We start from the raw sequence: 20,392 nt of genomic DNA, 5'->3' as shown, positions 1-20,392 counted from the left end.
ATTGGCAGGTGGATGGATGGATGGATAGATAGATGGATGGATGGATGGATGGATGGATGGAAGAAAAGGTAGGTACCAAGATAAATAGATGGATGGATAGAAAGGTAGATGGATAGATATTTTTTGTTGTTTGTGCCATCGAGTCGACTCCCACTCCTAGAGAGCCTGTGGACAGCAGAGCAGAACCCTGCCCACTGTTTTTGCACCATCCTCTCCCATTCAGGCACCATATCAGACAATGTTCCACTGCTCTTCATAGGGTTTTCATGGTCAATTTTTTTAGAAGTGGGTGGCCAGTCTTCTAGTCTGTCTGAGACTGAAAGCTCCACAGAAACCTGTCCAGGATGGGTGACCCTGCTGGTATTTGAAAACTGGTGGCAGAGCTTTCAGCATCACAGCAACACGCAATTTGCTGATGACACACTATGACATCCGACAGACAGGTGGCGTAGTTCCCTAACTGGGAAACGAACTCAGGGCTTGGCGGTGAGAATGCTGAATCTTAACCACTAGACCACCAGGGCTGGCTATAAATAGATATATCTGTCTTCAAATTAATGTTTTAAAAATATTTCCAGGGGCCAGCCCAGTGAAATAGTAGTTAAGTTCGTGTGCTCTGATTCAGCAGCTCGGGGTTTGCAGGTTCAGATCCCTGGTGCAGACCTAGCACCGCTTATCAAGCCACACTGTGAGCACATCACACATAAAATAGAGGAAGACTGGCACAGATGTTAGCTCAGTGACAATTTTCCTCAAGCGAAAAGAGGAAGATTGGCAACAGATGTTAGCTCAGGACCAATCTTCCTCACAAAAAATAAATAAATAAAAATAAAAATTTCCAAGTTTTGTTGAAAGCCACAAAATAAGTAATACAGAGCTCTGCCTCCTCAAACATACTTAGCAAAATATCCTATTTTCTTATCTTTCTTAATATCTGCTTACTAAAATCATAGTCTCTGGCTTCAGCTTGATCTCTTTCTTAGACTCACATTTTCAAAAAAAAATTTCTATTTTGCATACCTTTAAAGAGTTTATTGTACTTTGTGATCCCTCCAGTCTTTTTCAATTTAAAATTCTGTGAAAATAGTTTTGAACAGCTTCCATATTTATTTATATGTAAAGTGAGGTCTGCTTCCTACTTCATTACTTGGTCCAACCACTATATGGAAAAGAAATGCCTGACTTGTCACCGGGAAATAATCTTTCTATTCCTAGCAAACCGAAGTGTCTTTTCTTTTGTTTGTACACAAGCTATTGACAGATTTTGAGATAAGTAAGTCCTTCCTGCATTTTCTAAAGAAAGATGTGACGATCTAGATATATTGTTGCTATTTTACACTATAAAATAAGTCAGTTATTTGCCCTGGAAGACTAGGTTGAGTCCTGTCACCTAGATTTTAATTTCTCCATTCTTTTATCACTGTAGATCTAATATGAAATGAAAGTAAATTGTGTCTTAGTTTTATCAGAGGTTGATGGGGTTTCCAAGACTTCAGGCTTGTTTAACCCACTTTCAATTCTAAGATAGAAGTATTTTATTGTTTATATACCTACTTGACTGTAGCAAAATTGGGAGATCTTTTAAAGAAATGGTAGCTATATACTTAAACACCATAAATAACTCTTTCATAAATTGCTTTGGCACCCGATTCATGTTTCATGTAATAAATCTCATAAGATGTCAAAGCTTATTTCAAAGAAAATTGTTTTTACTTGTGTCAAAATTTGAAATGTAAATAGTATCCGTCTCTGCCATAATTATTACTCTTAACTAAAGCCTCAGGTTTTCCCCTCCCCTATTCAAGTCCTAGATATAAGCCTACCATTTCAATACAGGCATTAATTTACTAATCCTAACAAAACTCATATGATTTCTCAGTGTACATGTGCTTATTTCAGAGGAATAGTTTGGTAGAATTTAGTAAAAGAGGTGTCAGAGATAGACATTTTAACGAGATCTGTAAGTTAGGATATGTGGAATAATATTATTTCAACCCTCTCTCTTTGCACAGAAGACTTGAGGCAGATTCAAGAGATGTGTTTATTTTTGTATGGAAATAAGATAATTTTAGTCCATGAGAACTGCAATGAAAGAAAGAAATTTGGCGATCGAAAAGACAGTAGCGTAGCTTCCAGATGCCACTGGAAAGAATATGGTCACTGAAGACCTGGTATGGAAAGGCAACCTTTGAACTGAGCCATTAACGTTGGGGTCACAGTGGCTATCAAAGAATCCTGTTAATGGTACCAGTGCTGAGTTGTATAAACAAGAAACCTGAGGATGACTATTGGTGCCTCTCTTTCCTTCCCCTCTCACGTCCACCCAATCATACAGTAGGCCTGTCTGTGTACATCTGAATTCCTCACAAGTCAGGCCACTTTTCACTTTTCTTCGCTGCTACCACCCCAGTCTACAGCAGCTGTTGCTCTAGCCTCACAGCAGGGCTCCTTTTATTCACTCATGAGCCCTGGAATCCTGAGTTTATTTCAAATACTATCCTGATCAGCCCACTCCTTTTTAGACACGTTAGGCCTTCCCTTGCTTTTAGCACAATTCCCAAAATCTTCATCATGACTTCCAAAGGGGGACCACTTCATCTGCTCCTCACTCACCTCTCCAGCTGCCTGAAGTCCAGTGACTATGCCCTTTGTGCGCTGTCCCAGAGACGCCATACCCCTTCCTCTGGAGAGCTATGCTCTCTGCCTGGAGGCGCCACCTTCATCCCAACCTAATTCCTTCCTTTCCATTCCGTCTTAGATTAAACATTCTTCCTCAAAGAAGCATTTCCGAATTACTCCCCAACTTCATACGCCAGGTTCAAAGGCCCTTAAACTGGGATTCCATATTGCATGCAACAAAATTGAAATTACGTAATTGTGCAGATAATTTAACAACGCTTTCCATTGCTAATATGTAAGCCCCTTGTCATTGGGAACCACTTTATTCAGTATTGTATCCCCAGACTTTAGCACAGTGCTTAGAAATTCAAATTTGAAGAGCAAATGAACGTATAGACTAATCAAACACTTGTTGAAATGCTAGATAAATAGGTAGATAGATATAGTTATCCTATCTTTTAAAAACTAGATATAACATATTTTTAATACATATATACATAATTTATGCTATGTAGATATCAATATTGAATTCTGAAGGTAAAAAATGTATTTTTTTTCTTTTTGTTGTACTTCAGTACTCCGTCTTCTCAAACCATGGTTATTCTAGACTCTAGTTTTTATGTAGCATCCTCTTGGCTTTCTCCCCACCAGTATTCCATCTTACCTGGTCACTCTCAACTTATCTTTTAAAACTTCACTTAGTTGTTACCTCTGTTGGCTTCTCACCCTTTTTGCAGGTGTTTATTACCCCTTTGCTATAGTCCCATAATATTTCATATACATTTCTGTTATTACAATTGCATTCTTGAATTAGTATTATCTGCCTTTACATACCCTTCTCCTCCCCTAATCCTGACTGATAGAATGTGAGCTTCCTGAGTGCCAGAGCTGTGTGACATTCCTCTTTATTACCTCAGGAAATAGTGTCCGAATGGTTATTGAATGAATGGAAGATTTTTACTATGATTTCTTCAATTTTAAGAGGAAGAGAGGATCAGAATGAATAATTAGTTGTATCAATTTTTATTTTACTTTAAAAACATACTTTTCATATTTTTATTGTAAACATTTTTATGATTTATTTGTACTTTGTTTTTTTCCCTACAACTTTCTTGTTGGGGAGTGTTAAGTTTTGGAGTTCTTTTGTGGGATTAATAGATTTATTCCTCATAAATAAACACTTCTTGAATGCTAAAATGTGACTACTATTTTTAAGATAATCCACTAGTGATTTTCATATTTGACTCATTGTTTGACAAAACTGCATTTTCTGCTATTGTCATAGGCAGTGTCATTTTCTTTTATGTTGAGAACATTTATGTTTTGGATTATTAGTCACCTACATTTTCAACTTTTTCTTTACTGTACATAAAAAAAGTTTCCATTTTTATATAAGGGAATTACATAGGCTTTCTTTTCCACCTTATCATGTTCTACCCCAATATTATAATAATAAATATTGAAGACTATACTTGTACAACTGCACAGAAAAAAAACAGAAATGGAATTACAGTATGAAAATACCAGTGCTATTATTTCCTATTTTTTCTGTTTCATAAATAATTTTCCTTTTAAAAATGTTCCATGGTAAATGTAATGAAAGTCAGTACTTGCATCCTGACTACTGAAGATAATGTTGATCAAAAAAATTGTATTGTCTAGTTCAGTAATCTCAAACTTTTTTCAACATGGCCCATTTAAGTGAATCAAAAGATTCCAGAGGTCCATCTGCCCTGACATTTTATCATAGAAAAGTACTAATGGTAATAAAGAAATAGAAGAAAACAATATATAATAATAATAACAACAATAAAAATAAAACAATTACACAAGAACACAATAATTAATGAAGTAAAACAATAGTAATTCTACAAATATATTCATTATTGTAAGTATAGCATAGGTGGAAAATTACAACCAGTTCAAGACACTATCAATGGTGCCTTGATCAAACCATATCCCTTTGGGAAATTATAGGAATTCCACCTATCTGGGTATTCATGTGCACAGTAAGAGTTTCGCAAAGTTACCAAGCTATTGTATCAGGTGTTCAGACTTATTGATGGAATACTGAATTTGAACACTTAGTGAATACTAGCATTTCACTAATTTAATTAGTGGATATTGAATTTTATAAATTGTTAATTGACTTACTAGATTAGTAGTATGTAGCCCTAAATTATATGTAAAAATTAAAATGTGTGGATTATAATCACATTTATGTCACTCTGTGACCACTTAAAGTACTTTCGTGATCCATTAGTGGGCTGTGAATACTACTTTGATCTACACTGAATTTGTTACATACTTGTCTTTGAGCCCTATACTGTATTCTATTTAGTCTTACAGATATCTTAAGTCTGCAGGGCTGACCATATTTTACTAATTCTTTAAACTTAGTGCTGGTGTTTTCCTTTTTAAGGATTTCTAAAAAGTACCAATTAACTATATAATAATACTTTAACATACTCTTCTTGTAATACATTAACATATTCTTCTTGTAAAATATATACATTACAGAAAAAGATTTTTCTTTTGATTCTCATCTTTCAGACTTTGATCTATGTATTTAAATATATATACATATATAAACACATGAAATATTTTATATAATATTTTTTATAAGAAGCATATTTATATGCTACTAGTGTTGTGTATTTGTTTCACAAATAGCATGCTAAAATATATTAGCATATATATAAATAATGTTTTATACTTGCATTTGTTTTAACTCAACAGTACATCGTGAAGATTGATGTTAACAATATTGTTCTCCTTCATACTCTTAAACTGTTGTATAATATTCCATGGTATTTATATACATGAGCAATTTTCTACAATCATAACCCATTTTGTTTTTTATTATAAAAAAACAAAATGAACATTTCTTTTTTATATCTATAGGATTATTTCTTATGGTTGATAGTGATACTAGAAATCTCTGGGTTATACAGTCTTCACATTTCAAAGTTTACCAGACACTAGAAATTTGCTCGACATGGGGGCTGTACAAATATTCACTCCCAGTAGCAGTGTACGATGGTGATACACATTTCCACAAATCCTTGACAACACTTTATGTTACTAGTTTTTCTTTTACTTTTTGAATTAGGAGTTTTCTATATGCTTGAGGATGTGATTGTTAATAATTTAGATGTTCTAGTCACTCCAATTTATTCATTTGTTTCTTTAACATTCAGTTTTGCTACAAACATTTATTAAGTATCCCTGGGTAGATAAGCAATGACCTATTTGAAAGTTTTATTCGCGCTCCTTGTAGTTTTCTGAATACCCATTAAGGAGATAGCCTTACAAAGAGAGGGCCTTTCTGTTTGTGATCCTAAATTTTATATTGGGCTGTGTTAAAAAAAGGAAACAGAAGAAAAGAAAAACATTTCCTAAATAATGACATTGTTATATATTTAAGTAGTAGTAGGGCAGTTTAGAAATATGCATATCAAACCTTTAATCTCTGAGAAATGGGAATATACAGAGGCAAAAGAAGAGACATTCATCATTTTTCCATTGCTTGCTTGTATCTAAATTGTGTAAATGTGTTATAATCTTATTTTGGTTTATTAACTTGAAATTTAATTTAGTTCAAGTTAAAAATTAATTAAAAAATTAAATTTAATTAAAAAATTAAAATTAAAATTTAAAAAATTAAATTAAAATTTAAAAAATTAAATTTAATTAACAAATTAATTAAAAAACTAATTAAAAGAACATAACAACTTGGGAAATTACACTTATAGGTATTTATTTGTTTTTTTAAGTTTCCTATGCCTGTCTTACAAACTAATATATATTCCTATCTTTTTATTACCACAACTACTAAATTTGTTCAAGTGATTATGGAGTATTAGTTTTTATCTCTTTTAACGTCTTTGGAGTGTTGACAATTTGATATATTCTTGTAGAATATGCTTAAAATCAGCATGTAGTTTCAGAAAAGGAAAAGCCTGGAAACTAAGGAATAGCTTGCTACCCAATGTGTTGGGAGCAAAATCTCTTAGTAAGAAGATGAAGACCACTCTTGAAAAGAAGAGGTTTTATTTGGGATGAAGATTTTTGCAGAGTTTTGCAGCTAATGAGTCTTCATTGTGAACTAAGTACTAAATTAGGCAGCATGGAAAATTTACACTTGCCTCTGAGAACTTGGAACATGGTTGGGAGTTCACAGTGTGCACTCATCAACATCCAATTTAGAAACTTATAGAGAAAATCTTAGGGCAAACCTTAGACTTAACCACCCAAATGGATAATTAAGGTGAGAAAAATCTGTAGAAGTGCCCTCAGGAGGAGCTTCCTAAGGACATGAATTTTGAGTCAGATACTGAAGAAAAAGATGAATTAACTGGGAAACTTGGGGAATGTATTCCAAGTGAAGATGGAGTTTAATAACTATTTCTTGCCTCAATGATTATAACTTACATGCAAAGACAATTGTCCAAAGAGACCAGTAAAATTACTTATTTAAGATCTCTTTCTTTTTTATTTTGTTTTCAAAATGGCAGTTGAAATCTGGAGAGACAGCTGCCAACATCGCGAGAGAGCTGGCTGAACAGACAAGAAATCATTTGAATGCTGGAGATATCACCTACTCAGTCCGTGCCATGGATCAGCTGGTAGGCCTCCTAGATGTACAACTCCGGAACTTGACCCCAGGTGGAAAAGATAGTGCTGCACGCAGTTTGAACAAGGTAAGGCCCTCAGGTATATGTATCTTTAAAGTTGTAGTAAAATCAGTGAGACTTCCCTGATTGACTTCTCTTTTTCTATAGAATCAGATTATTCTCAAGAGAATCACTAGTTATATTCAGTTCACTTCACTATTTCATTATAATAGTGGCCCTGTTTGTCTTTCAACCTAAAGAAACAATCAACGATAATCTCTCCATGTATATTTTGAATTTACAGTTCTATTTTTCATAGTAGTTACTCTGTTTTGCATGCTAAATTTGACAGTTAATACGGATAACTGCAACTTGTTTCTTTTTTTCTTTAAAACCCTTATGTTAAGTTAATTAACAATAAAACAAATGTGATATCAATAATTAGAAATTTAGAAATTTAGCAACAATGAGAAAAGATATTAGTAATCCATTATAGATATTTTAAAAATGAAATAATTTAACCTAATCAATGTTACATTTAAAAACTCATGGGGCAAGTAATTAAGTTTTCATTTTTGTTTGCTTTTGATTTTTTAATTACTCAGATTTTGCATCACTATCATTAAAACTTAAAAGGTTTAAGTGTATTTCAGCACATTTGAATTGTAAATAATGAAAATAATTCATTTTTTAATCTTCAGGGGAGGTGCATTTTGTGTATTTTTATTTATACTTATACAACATATATTTATAAACATTAATACACATATATAAGCATTTTATATGTGTATTGTATTTAACCTATATTCTATAAAGCATTTTGTTTACATAAATATATAAAATATATTTTAAATACTGATAAGGAATATGGTTTATTTATGTAACAAAATATCACATGGTGAATTAACCCCATGGTGAAAAGATATTAGAATTGCTACCGTCAGATAACGTGTGTTCCCTGTTTGGTATTTGTGTAGTAGAAATGATGAGTTATTAAAACTGAATTTTAAGGCCTTGGGTATCAATGATAGTCTCACTACTTAAAAAATCAAGAGACACTAGTGTCCTCTATGGAACTCACTAAATGAACATTTTCCTTTAGAATGAAAAAATGACCCTGCAGAGTGGTCTTTAATATGTTGATTCTTTTCTGTCTTATTAGACTGAGGGTCTCACTTATCAAGATGGAAGAAATTTTTTAAATAATGATGATTCCACATGGAAAAGCCAGATGTTTTTTATCTGGCAAATACAGGTTTTCCTGAAATTTCATCCTCAGAAAATAGATTCTGTTTTATCTATTAGATATAAATTATTATTAAAGTTTTTTTCATGCTGAGCATAAAGGAGTTATTTTTGACACTTATACCACTTATAAAATCACAACCAAGCTCCTGATAGAATATGATCCATAGAGCTGCCTACGTAATCTGGGCATGCTGTGATTTTAATGTGTTATTAGCCAGACTGACTCGATGCTATTAATGAACATTGCTGCCAGCTATTGTTATCATAATGTACTGGAGGTAGTAATTTCTATTAATGTTACATATCCATAACAGTACTTGTTATAGCAATACTTTGTATCTTTATTTAAAAATGGTGTTGATGTCTGACAATATCAGGTAAAGCTGGCAATTAATGTCACATTCTAACTGGCTACAGCTAATCAGCTTGCCTACTCTGAATATCAAATAACTACATAATGGGCAAATTTCCATTTGTGAAGCTTTTTAATGCTCTCTTTTGTTTCCTATTTGGCTCTTTTCAATTGTTTATATAATGTGGTTTGTCATATGTTAATTTGCATGATGGGGTAAGGAGATGGGAGGGCAAAGGTTATTCACATGCTTGCTGGCTTGCTCTCATTTCCTGTGGTTCCCACTGTTCCCTGAAGCAGTTATAACCCATCAGATTTGCAAAGTCAACTTGATACAAATCAATTGCACTCCACATTGAAATTCTGGAGGGTTTAGCGTCCTGCAAAACCAAGATGCGAGTCAGTGATCCAAATGACAGCGCTGGCAATTTACTTGCATTCATTCCTCACTTAATTCTTTAGAGGAGTAACCACTCTATGCTTATTGAAGAATGCATGAAATAAAGTTGGGAGAATATTAGGCACACAAAAAGCATCACAGTAATTGCTTCTTAAAACTGGGTAATTTTCTCCTTCAACAATCAAGGATACTGAGGGAAAAAAATGGGGTGGAGGAGGAAAACGGCAATCTATTTTATAAAATTTGGGGTCATTTATTTAAATAGGGCAAATAAACTTATTAATTATTCATTTTATCACAGGAAAAAATGTTTGGAACTGAATATAAGTTGCTGTTAATCTTTTGCCCAGAAAAACATCACTTTGTATGCAACCAAATAAACAAACAAAAATGGCTTCTTATCTCACGGACATTTCTGAAATGTATAAATTTTTTGGTCAAAACTGTCAACAGAAATTCTTCAAGAAATAAAAACAGTGATTAAACTAGGAGCTTGATCACGTTCTTTTAATTAAAAGTTACTTATCTCTTAGTATTTCTCCCTTAGAATCAAATAGTCACGACGAATGAGCATTTCTATTTTCTGAACAAACAGAAATTTTTATGTGTGAACAAATGGTTTGTGGTGCATATTAACCATGTATATAATCTGTAAACCACAGACAACATACTATCTGAAAAATGGGTTCCGATTTTTGACATAATTTACTTAACTTCATATGTGTTCATTTGTGGCCCATGAATTAATAACTAACCTCATGTGAAATGATTCATGTCAAAAGAATGAAATATATTGATTTTTACTAATTTCTACTAAATTTATTCCAAGATTTCTTTCCATCGTTAACAGCTTTGTACCATCCAGTTTTCACCTGGGTTGTTCTGAAAGGGTGTTGGTTACTATTTTTCAAGTCATTGCTTCCATTTTGCTGCTGCTTAGCTTATTCTCTTCTAGAAAGTAGTGCACAACAAAATAAGGTGTTTGTGTAGATGTGTTCTTTTATTTTTCTTGTTTTCTCCTGTCACTAACTTGTTTTTTCTATTCTGTGTTTAATCTGCTGTCTTAATGGATTCAGCTTCAGAAAAGAGAGCGCTCTTGCAGAGCCTATGTCCAGGTACTTTCTGCGTTTTTATAAATGTGTTAAGTTGTTGAATTGTCTCTTTTGGTAATACCATGTATGAGCATCTGATAAAAAATGATGATGTACCCTGTTGAACTAAAGGAATTTCAGAGGGCATGGAGGGTGGGAAGGGAAAGACACGTGAAAGGGTATGTGCTTAAAAGAAATTTGGCAGTGCCAACGCTCTGTCGTACAAAAAGGAACACAGACTAACAAGGAGGTGCAACTTGGCATATGAGAATTTTGATCATCACTAAAAGGTGAGTTGGGTGTAATATATAAAACTCTAATTTCTTCATAGAGGTGTGTATAAAAACATTTCATTAATATATTGGGCCAGCTAATATTTGAGTAGCAAGTCATTCAGAAATGACACTCAATCAAAGTCATATAAGAAAATGAATGGTCCAGGATACTTGGAATATCATGCCTCTGTACCCAAATGTTCAACACACGCTGTGACTATCTTACTTTCTTACCCATTATAAATATGTTAATCCCAATGTAAATGTAATTTTTCTGCAGGTAACATGTTACAACTTGTTTCTAAATATGTTAAAATCCGTCCCTGTGTTTAAGGTTTCTGTGAGAAAAAGAATCCCGGAAACAAGCTTTATAGTTCTTTTTACAAGAAGGGAAGGAAGGCAGGAAGGCAATTTAGAGGTAGAAAATCTTCCCTTCTTCCCTTCTATGTTCTTTGGCTGGTCTAATAGTTAAATTGACATGAGACAGATTAACAGAACAAAAATAAATTTGATTACGTATGTATGAGAACCCCACAAAGATATGAGACTCAAAGTCAATCAGGCAATTGAGGCTTCTGTGCCATCCTGAGCTAAGGAATGGAATACGGCCCCGGGGCTTCAACGGAGAACAGGGAAATTCACAGGATGATAAGAAGAGCAGATGTTTGATAATCAGATGTTTACCCTGCCATATTGATAAGTCTTTCAGATGAAAAACGTATCTCTGGTAATAGCTCTTTCTAGTACAGGCCCCCTATCTAAATTCTTTTAGGCAGTTAAAGGAGAGGTAAAAAGCTTTCCCTGAGTTGCTGAATCTTGATTGCCTTCAGCTCAAAATAATCCACATGCCAAAGTGGCACATTTTGGGGCGGCATATTCCTCCCCTTCACGGGCATACGGGAAGGAAGGAAAAATATGAAATTGTGTGACTGTAAACTTTATTCTTTATGTAAATATATCACAGCATTTTTAAAGAAGAAAGCGTTTATAAAGAGAGATGCCCTCAAGAACCAAGTTACTGGTTCTCAGATCAGCAGTCCAGAAACTAAACCTTATCAGTTTATTCACAATCAGGGCATTTTGTGAGACAATCATTTAAAAGGAAATAATAATTTGAACGTTGAACAGATGTTAGGAAGATAAGCTTTTAATTTGAATTTTACTTTATAAAATGCATAAGAAACTGTTCAGGTTGATTTTTCTAAGGTTTTAGGAAAGAAATTGCTTTGGGAGAGATATATATATATATATATATATATATATATATCGTATACTCTTAGTGTGTGCAATAAGTAGAGAAATTGAGGTATTCTTCAGCACTGAAAGCCAAAGATCATTTTTGAGCAATATTAGGATTGTTTTTGATTGCAATCTATGCTGTCCCTTTAATGGGACCTTGGAGATAATTAGCCTTTCGGTATTTAAATCTATGAAATGCATGGTCATTCAAACATGACTCTCTGATGGAAAACTAATAGCACAGTTTATTCAATGGCTGATTTCCTGGTGTTATAATGGGCTGGCTATGAAAAAATGTTTCAGCTCTTGACTAAACATCTGATAAGACCAAATGCAAACAGAATATTGGTGAAGGGGAAATGCTCTGATCACTAATACACAGCATTACTTCTGTTCATTTTAATGTGGATCACTATTCTATGAAATTCTAGAGTGAATAATACTTTAAACTTTAGTCTATTTGAATTTTAAAGACTTGTTTTGGTTCCCTGTTGTTTCTATGTTCAGAGCATTTTCTGAGCTATCTATGAAATAGATATGAAATACACTTGAAATGCTTTACGCATTAAATTTGGAAAAAGATAATTGTTTAGTCATCATGAGATTCTTAAAAAACAAAAAATGGCCCTTCCATGGACAAAAGCAATGATTCTTCTAGGTTGATTTTGACCATCTAAATCCATTTAGCTTTTAAGTATTTAGAGGTTCGGTGTTTATTTTATAAATTACCTAAATCCATCTTTTACTTCTTCTTGCTTCCTCCCTTTTACAAAAAAAAAGCACAGTGAAATCTGGACTGTCAGCTGTCAGCTATGATAGCTGATCGGTAGGTAAACTATTAAAATGTGGATGCTTTGCTTTTTTAAATAATGTGTGAATCTCCTAAAACTCACTGTGCTTGTGCCTCAAGAATTTTAACCAAAACAAAAAATTGGGGCCCAACATATTTTATTTTTCTTTATTTACTTGTAATTGTAGATTACTCTTAAATCCTCCTTGACTACCAAAAGTTAGAAATTGACATGAGTTATAGTGAAAAATATCATTGACCTATCTTGGGCATAAAACATACCTTCACTTAACAAGAGAGTTTTAAGTTTTATACCACAGAAGACAAGTAAGGCCTGTATTACATATGCATATTAAACATCTACTATGATATAATATTACCAGAAGGGACCTTAGAGATGAAGATGAATTAGCTGAGATCTAGAGAGATGTAATGACTGGCCTAAGGTCACACAACTAGCACCAATGGCATTAATGCTGCTCTTCTGACATACATTCAATGTTTCTTCAACCCCAACAATGATTTATCATTAAGAATATCTACATTTATTAGGCACTAGTTATGTGGCCATCACTGTGCAGAGCATTTTACGTACATTTTAATTTAATATTCACCACAATCCTATGATATAATTATTGCTATTCTCAACTTAAAGTGGAGAAAATGAGGCCCAGAGAGGATTAAATGACTTTCACAAGGTCATACAATAATGATTGAGAGAGTCCTGCATTGAAAGCTAGATCTTCTTGACTCAGAAGCTCATGCTCTCAATCCCTGAGATACTGCTGTTGCAGCACTGATGTCATTATTTGGTTTTAGGAGTCACAGGATATCACTTGGTTTATATTTATTGATTTATTGTACTGTATTTCAGGGATGATAGAGAGTAAAACAGTTTTTTTTTTCCTTTTTCTTTTTGTTTGAGACCGAGTTCAAATGGCTGTATGGTAATTATTTTGTACTGCTCTATTAAGGTCGAATACAAACATAATTGGCTTTGGGGTCCTTTTGTTTTCAGAGGAGATTATGATTAAAAAATTATATGGAGAGAAGAAAAAAACAAGTAGACAATGTGATAACTCTATGTTAAAGGAGGAACTGTCAAACTGTTTTTCAAAGTGGCTGCACCATTTTATATTTCCATCAGCAATATATGAGGATTTCACTGTCATCACAACCTCAGAACACTTGCTATTTCCTGTCTTTTTGATTACACCCATCGTAGTGCATGTGAATTGCAGAACTCCTTAAGTCTAGTCATGGAATGGGGGCAGAGGAAAGCTTGGGAGTGTAATCCATGAATCAGTAAGAAATTACATAGCTCCAAAGAGAGGTCTGTGGTTTTCATGAGAATTTGGGAGTAGAGTACATCTTAAATAAACAGCCTAAGAACAACTGCCTTCATGTTCTATAAATGTAACCAGAACTTAGATTTACTTGTTTTTCTCATTTTTCAACCCCAAGTTCTCATCTTTTAAATAGTAATGTTTGTTAGCATTATTCTCTTCTTTAGCAGGAAGTATTAAGAATTACTGACATTCATTTTTTTACTGCTTTAAATGCAAGACATTTTCCTAGTTAAGAAATATATTTTCATTTTTATCAGCAGTTTCTTTTGTCCTCCAAATCTCAGAGGTGGCATGTACTCCCTAGAGAGTCTGCAGTAGAAATATAATGAGAAATATAAATACATATAGTTATTGATGTGAATTTTTTGAGTTGTTCTTTGGAATATGCTGTTACCTGCATAGTCAGGTTGAGAACTGATTAAAAAAATTGATAGGTAGATGCAAATTAAAACACACACACGCTCCTGGTGTCCTTCTTTCGTTCTTCATTCCTTCCTTCTTTCTTTCCTTCCTTCCTTTCTTCCTTTATTTCTTCCTCTTTTTTGTTTTGAAAGGCAGGTGGTCTATGTGTTCTTTAAAGCTTACAAAGTATTTGCACCAAGCCCTCTATTTATTTCAATTTTGAATTATAATTTTCTCATTTTATTTATTTATTTTGTTTGTTTGCTTGCTTTGCCTTAATTATCCGGTAGAAATCTCCATCCTTGGTACCAGCAGTGCAAAAACAGTTTCTGTCTTCGACTGGAAAAACATCACATAGTAATTAACAAAAACATCCAAGAGTTAATAGTTGAGTATGTGCCCAGTAACCTTATCAGCACTGGAAATCAAGCAGTGCATATAACAGGCAAGAACTCTTCTCTGTCTCCTAGGTTGAAATTTCTAGTGGCAGAATATAAACAATACACTACACATGTGAAATATATGGTATAGGAGATGATGATAAATGCTAAGAAAAAGAAAGCAAGAAATACATCAGTGAGGTGATATTTGAGCAAAATTCTGAATGAAGTGAAAGAGTGAACTATGTAGATATGCTGGAGAAAGCATTCTAGCAGAGAGACAGAAAGTTTCTGAGGTGGAAATAAGCCTCTGGTGTGCCAGGAGGCCAGTGCAACTGCAGCACACTGAAAGAGGAAGGTAATAGGGCATGAATCTGTGGAGTGGCAAGGGCCCAGATCTGATAAGCCATTGTAAGGACTCCAGCTTTTATTCAGAAAGACACAGTAAACCGCTGTCAGTTGCTAAGCCAAGGGATGACATGACCTGATGTGTTTTAAATGTGGAGAATAGATTATAGCAGGAAAACTAAGGGCTGAAACAGGGTGACCAATTGGGCAATAACAATCACTTAGAATAGAATATGAGTGTGGGATGCTGAGATAATTATTCAGGTTCAGGATTTGTTTTTTAAGTGGAACAAACAGGATTTGCTAAGGGATTGTATGTGAAGTGTCAAAGAAAGAGAGGAGTTGAAATGACAGAAAGTGTTTTGCCTGAGCAACTGGAAGGATGAAGTCACTATTTATTGAGATGATCTATCTGTGACCAATTTGGGAGGGGCACAAAAAGAACTTCACTTTGGGGCATGTTAAGTTTGAGATTCCAATTAGATATGCAATATAGATGTTTCATATGCAGTCAGATATACAAGTTTGAAGTTCAGCTGAGAGGTCAGGCTAGAAATAATCATTTGGTAATGTTTCACTTAGAGTGGCATTTACAGCCAATATACTAAATGAATTTATCAAGGGAATGAGTGTAGAGAGAGAAGTGAAAAGAATCTAGGATGGAGCCCCAGGGTACAGTCCTAGGAAGAGATCAGGGAGAGGAAGAGAAACCAGCACTAGAGACTAAAGAGCAGCCTTAAGGAAGGGGGAGGACTTGGAAAGTATGGCATCCAGGAGTCAACTCAAGTTCTTGTTTCACAGAGGAGGAAATGATATCAAGTGCTGCTGAATCTGCTCAGAAATGCTGATAAGGCTTTTCAAGGATAAAAGTAGTGTCAACTTTTGATTAATTTTAAAAATTCCATAACCCAAATATCTATATTATTCTATGTGCTATCTAAACATTTTTACCTATTCCTTTCCTTTTTTTGCTTTTCGAGCAGACTTTCTGTGAACCAAAGTTGCTACTTGCACCTTTGACAAAGTGCAAATTGAATTATGCCAGTTTTACTTGTGTGCCTTTGGTGCATATGACAAGAAGGATTCTAACCTTCATTTATATTGCTGGGAAACAATTAATGAGTATTTTCAAGTTCCTTGTTTGGTCACTTAATTGGCTGTGTGACAAAGAGCTCCGTGGTGCATGTCAAACAACTTTCAGAGTCCTCTAATGATTTGTGCTTTGCTTGACTTGTGATACTATTCTGTGGGGCCTGTCAGGCTGGATATCCTTGTTAAAGTGGCTAGAATAAATTGGCTAGCAGTGTACAGACAATGTAGTATATTAACTACAGCAACAGGGAGTACTTTTAGCAGCTCTTTCAAGAGATTTCAATGTTTGGCCATAAGCATCAAAGCCAGCCCAAACTTTCATTTAATATAATTAAAAGGACATCTGAAAGTAGTTTGAATCACAGCAGGTTCTTGAGGTTTGGTAACCCTTTGTTAAAGTCCTGTGAACTTAATATATTTCACAGCTTGATAAATCTGTACTTGATTTGTGTCAGTAAGAGAGAAAATATAAATCTGCACCCTGCGTCTTTCTGGTGCCCTGAACCTATTGCTAAAAGATGTTGAGATCAAAGAAAGTGACTTCCATCTACAAAACTAGAGTAGTTTTCTGTAGATAAAGAAGTTATCAGAATTCTCTCCTATAAGTTGTAGTCATTAAATGCTGTCATAAAGCAATCGTTGAATCAAAAGACAGTAAAACCATATGTAAGATAGGCAGCGTAAAGTATATAGATATTAGTTAAGAGCTTGGCCAAGTCCATTCATAAATATAATAACTCAAAAACCTCCAAAGGACATTGGCAGATGTTGATAATGGAGACCCTGCTTTGACATGCAAAGAACATTCTGGGAATGTCTCAAAATTCCTGTGGTGAATGTGTCAGGTCAGGCAGAGATGGCTGCTTTACAAGGTCATTTCTGACTCTTCCGTTTTGCACATTTCCTATAAATAAACAAATGTTCCAGCTGCTGTTTGTATATACATGGTTTGTGAATGCTTCAGGAAGTAATTCCAATGAGGGTGAAAAAAAAAAAAAAGCCCTCTGTTTTTAAATAAAATGCTTCCATCTAAAACAAAAGTATTTTCTCACTTCTCTTCAAGTTATATTCTCTTTTCTCTTATAATTTTCTGATAATTTATGTTAAAATTGTTTATTTAAAGTCCATTCTAATGCATCATTGCTTTCTGAACATGTGTTTACCTTCAGAAAAGTTTTAAATATATAGACTATAAATAGATATTATTTCCATGCAAACACAAGAGAATACACATCAGTTTACTCTGCTATTTCTTTAACAGCTTTATGATCACATCGCTAGCCAGAGGAAAAAGATATTAAAAATAGCATTACAGATTTAAGATCCTACTTTCTAAAACTATCTGGTACAGGTCAGAAAAGAAATGGAAATTTTACAGTGTAATTTGCAGTAAAGTAGTCGCCTGCTGGCTTGGAACCAAACAAATGATTTTTTAGAATGTTCCCAATAGAGTTATAATTTTTCTATTTTCTCTTATCTACTGTATGAATTTTGTACAGCTAATAGTAACAGAAACTAAACTATGGGAACTTAAACGAGTGTTTTATTCTTGCACATAAAAAAGAAATGCAGACAAGGCAGTCTTGGATTAGCATGAAAACTCCACATCAGAGACCAAGGCTTCATCTGTTTTTCTGCTCTATTATCTTTAGGACATGGGCTTCCATTTTCAAAATGACAAGATAGCTACTTAGGTTCCAATAATCACTTCATGCTAATCTCTAAACAGGAAGAAGGAGGATAACTGACTAAAAGATTCATCTCTTTTAGAACTTTCCAGAAGTCTCACCCAACTACTTCTGACCATATCTCATGGGCTACTCAATTTGTATAGCTGAAGACTGCATTAATAGATATAGCTTTGCAGCTGGGCATAGCATCTGATGATTCTGCGTCTAAGGCAAGAAAGTTATTGAGCAACTAGCATTCTTAGATGCAACCCAAAATGCTTTTTTTTCTTGTTTAATGATACATGTTGATATTTTCATCCAATTTTGACGTAATAACCTATTACAGATTTATGACAATATGAGGGTTACTTTTGATCCCTAAGCACAGATTTGAATGTTCTTCAGATTCTTCTGTTAATTATTGTTCTTTGAGCAATCATTTTCTTAAAAAGAAAAAGTTATTCAAATCATTCTCAGATGGCATTTTCTTCTTTTTAAGTAATTTTTGAACAGCTAATGTAGGCACACGGTTTAAAATTCAAAAGATAGAGTAATAAGTATGTCTCCTTCCCACCTGGGCCGTTGCATTCCTCACTCTCGAGCATGACACTGACTTTGCGATCTATTTGAATGGTGCCCCTTGGAGTTATGGAGTGCAACCCTGCCCCTCACCTCTCTCTCCAGTCATTCACTCCTCCTTCCTCAGAGCGATCACTGTTATCAGCCTCTTAAGTACCTACAGAGAAAACTGTTTTTACTCACATCCACTTTATTATAATGTTTCTTTATAAATCTTGTCATTCAATCCCAAAAGTCTTGTTCACCTTACCTAGAGTAAGGACTTTGGAAGTAGCATGTGGCAGACCCACGCATTGGGGTAGCATTCTGCCATCGAAACAAAGAAAATGGGTAGAGATAATCACAAGGTAGACTCATATCATAGTTTATATCAGCAAAGCAACTTACCTCTTCATCAGTAGGAAACCAGTTGACTAAATTGCTGCACCAAATAGTGGAATACTCTTAAGCCACAGAAAGAATGGGGTAGATCTTGTATTGACTTAGAAAGATGGATGTGATATATTATGAAGTCAAAGCAAACAAGCAAGCAAAAACCAACAAATGATAGCATTATTATAGTGATCACATTTGTTTGTGTGTATGTAGAAATATTTACCGATCTGGAGGGATCTACAACAACTTGTCAAAAGTGAGTCTTTTTGGGTGAGATGAGTGTTGTTCACTGAATACACTTTCAGGTTTTAATTTATATATTTCTGTATTTTTTTAACTGTTTATAAGCATATACTTTTTAACTGTTTTAGTAATAGACACTACTTTTGGAACAATTTTAGATTTCCAGAAAAATTGATTAGATAATACAGTCCCTATATATCCCCCCTACACACAGTTTCCTCTATTATTAATATCTTACATTAGTATGGTACATTTATTACAATTGACAGACCAATGTTAATATGTTATTATTACCTAAGGTGCATAGTTTCTTCATATTTCCTTAACTTTTACCACTGTCCTTTTTCTGCTTCAGGATCCTACCCAGGATATCATATTGCATGTAATCGTCATGTCTTAGGCTGCTGTAGACTCTAACAGTTTTTCAGACTTTCCTACAACCTTGTCCTTTTTAATGTCAGGAAAATATATTTTCCATTTAAAAAAATAATTAACCATATAGTTTAATCCTGGCATAGAATTATTCATTCATTCCCTCACCTAGACAATATTTGTTGAGCTCTTGTGTTTCAGACACTGTTCCACATGCAGCAATTCAGGAGTAAAGACAGACAGGATTTCTGCTCTTGTGGAGCTCACATCCTAGTTTAGCAGACTGAAGTTTGGCAAGGAAATAGTAGATCAATCAAAATAATAAAATAAAATAACAAAAGAAATAGTGTGCAAAGAATTAAAACAGTCACGTGGGTAAAAGTGACTGCTTGGTTACTGTAGATTATCTGTGTCAGGGAAGACTTGGCAGGTGACAGTGAGCCCTGGCAATATGAGATCAGCCATGTGCCTATGTGGAGAAAAAGGATTCCAAGATCAGAGGTCACTCCGAGCAAAGATGATCAAGTGAGGACTGATTGGTGAGCTCTGGAAATAGAAAGAAGGCCACTATGCCTGAAGTAATGGATTGAAGGAGAATACAGGGCTAGGAAAGCTATGGAAAGGAGTCAAGATTCTGAATGCCATTGACATTATATTTTTGCAAGATGTTTTTGGTTGCAAACTTAGTTTTCTGTTAGCTGTCCATTCTTACAGCTTCCGGTATCACTTTTATGTGATTCTCAGAAAACATTAACCAACCGCTTTACACATTTAGAAATTCGTCTGTTAATCCATTCTCCTTACTATGGAATGATGTTTTAAAAATGCAAATCTAATCATGACTTGACCCTACTCAAAGACTGTTCCTTACTCTCTTAACAAAAAATTTCCATTTTTGGACTACAGTGCTTGAAAATTTGACTCCTCTTGCTAATTTCCCACACCTTGAACG

General features: G+C 34.2%; 1 protein-coding gene across 32 annotated transcripts in view; it reads left to right on the top strand.

Annotated features, from left to right (window-relative positions):
* The window catches only part of ADGRL3 (adhesion G protein-coupled receptor L3), a 798,980-nt gene that overhangs the window by 619,765 nt on the left and 158,823 nt on the right, over positions 1 to 20,392 (top strand). For 26 of the 32 annotated variants that reach the window (XM_070505775.1, XM_070505772.1, XM_070505777.1 and 23 more), the window contains 2 exons: positions 7,137 to 7,322; positions 10,312 to 10,350. In XM_070505775.1, the coding sequence (XP_070361876.1) occupies positions 7,137 to 7,322; positions 10,312 to 10,350 (225 nt within the window). The remainder of the gene's footprint in view (positions 1 to 7,136; positions 7,323 to 10,311; positions 10,351 to 20,392) is intronic. The other 6 variants (XM_070505758.1, XM_070505757.1, XM_070505759.1 and 3 more) reach the window with 1 other exon arrangement.

This window comes from Equus asinus, chromosome 3 (genome assembly GCF_041296235.1).
Source record: "Equus asinus isolate D_3611 breed Donkey chromosome 3, EquAss-T2T_v2, whole genome shotgun sequence".
In the NCBI taxonomy this organism is placed as follows: domain Eukaryota; kingdom Metazoa; phylum Chordata; class Mammalia; order Perissodactyla; family Equidae; genus Equus; species Equus asinus.
Note: the sequence above shows the minus strand (reverse complement) of the source record. Positions and strands in the feature narration are given on the sequence as shown.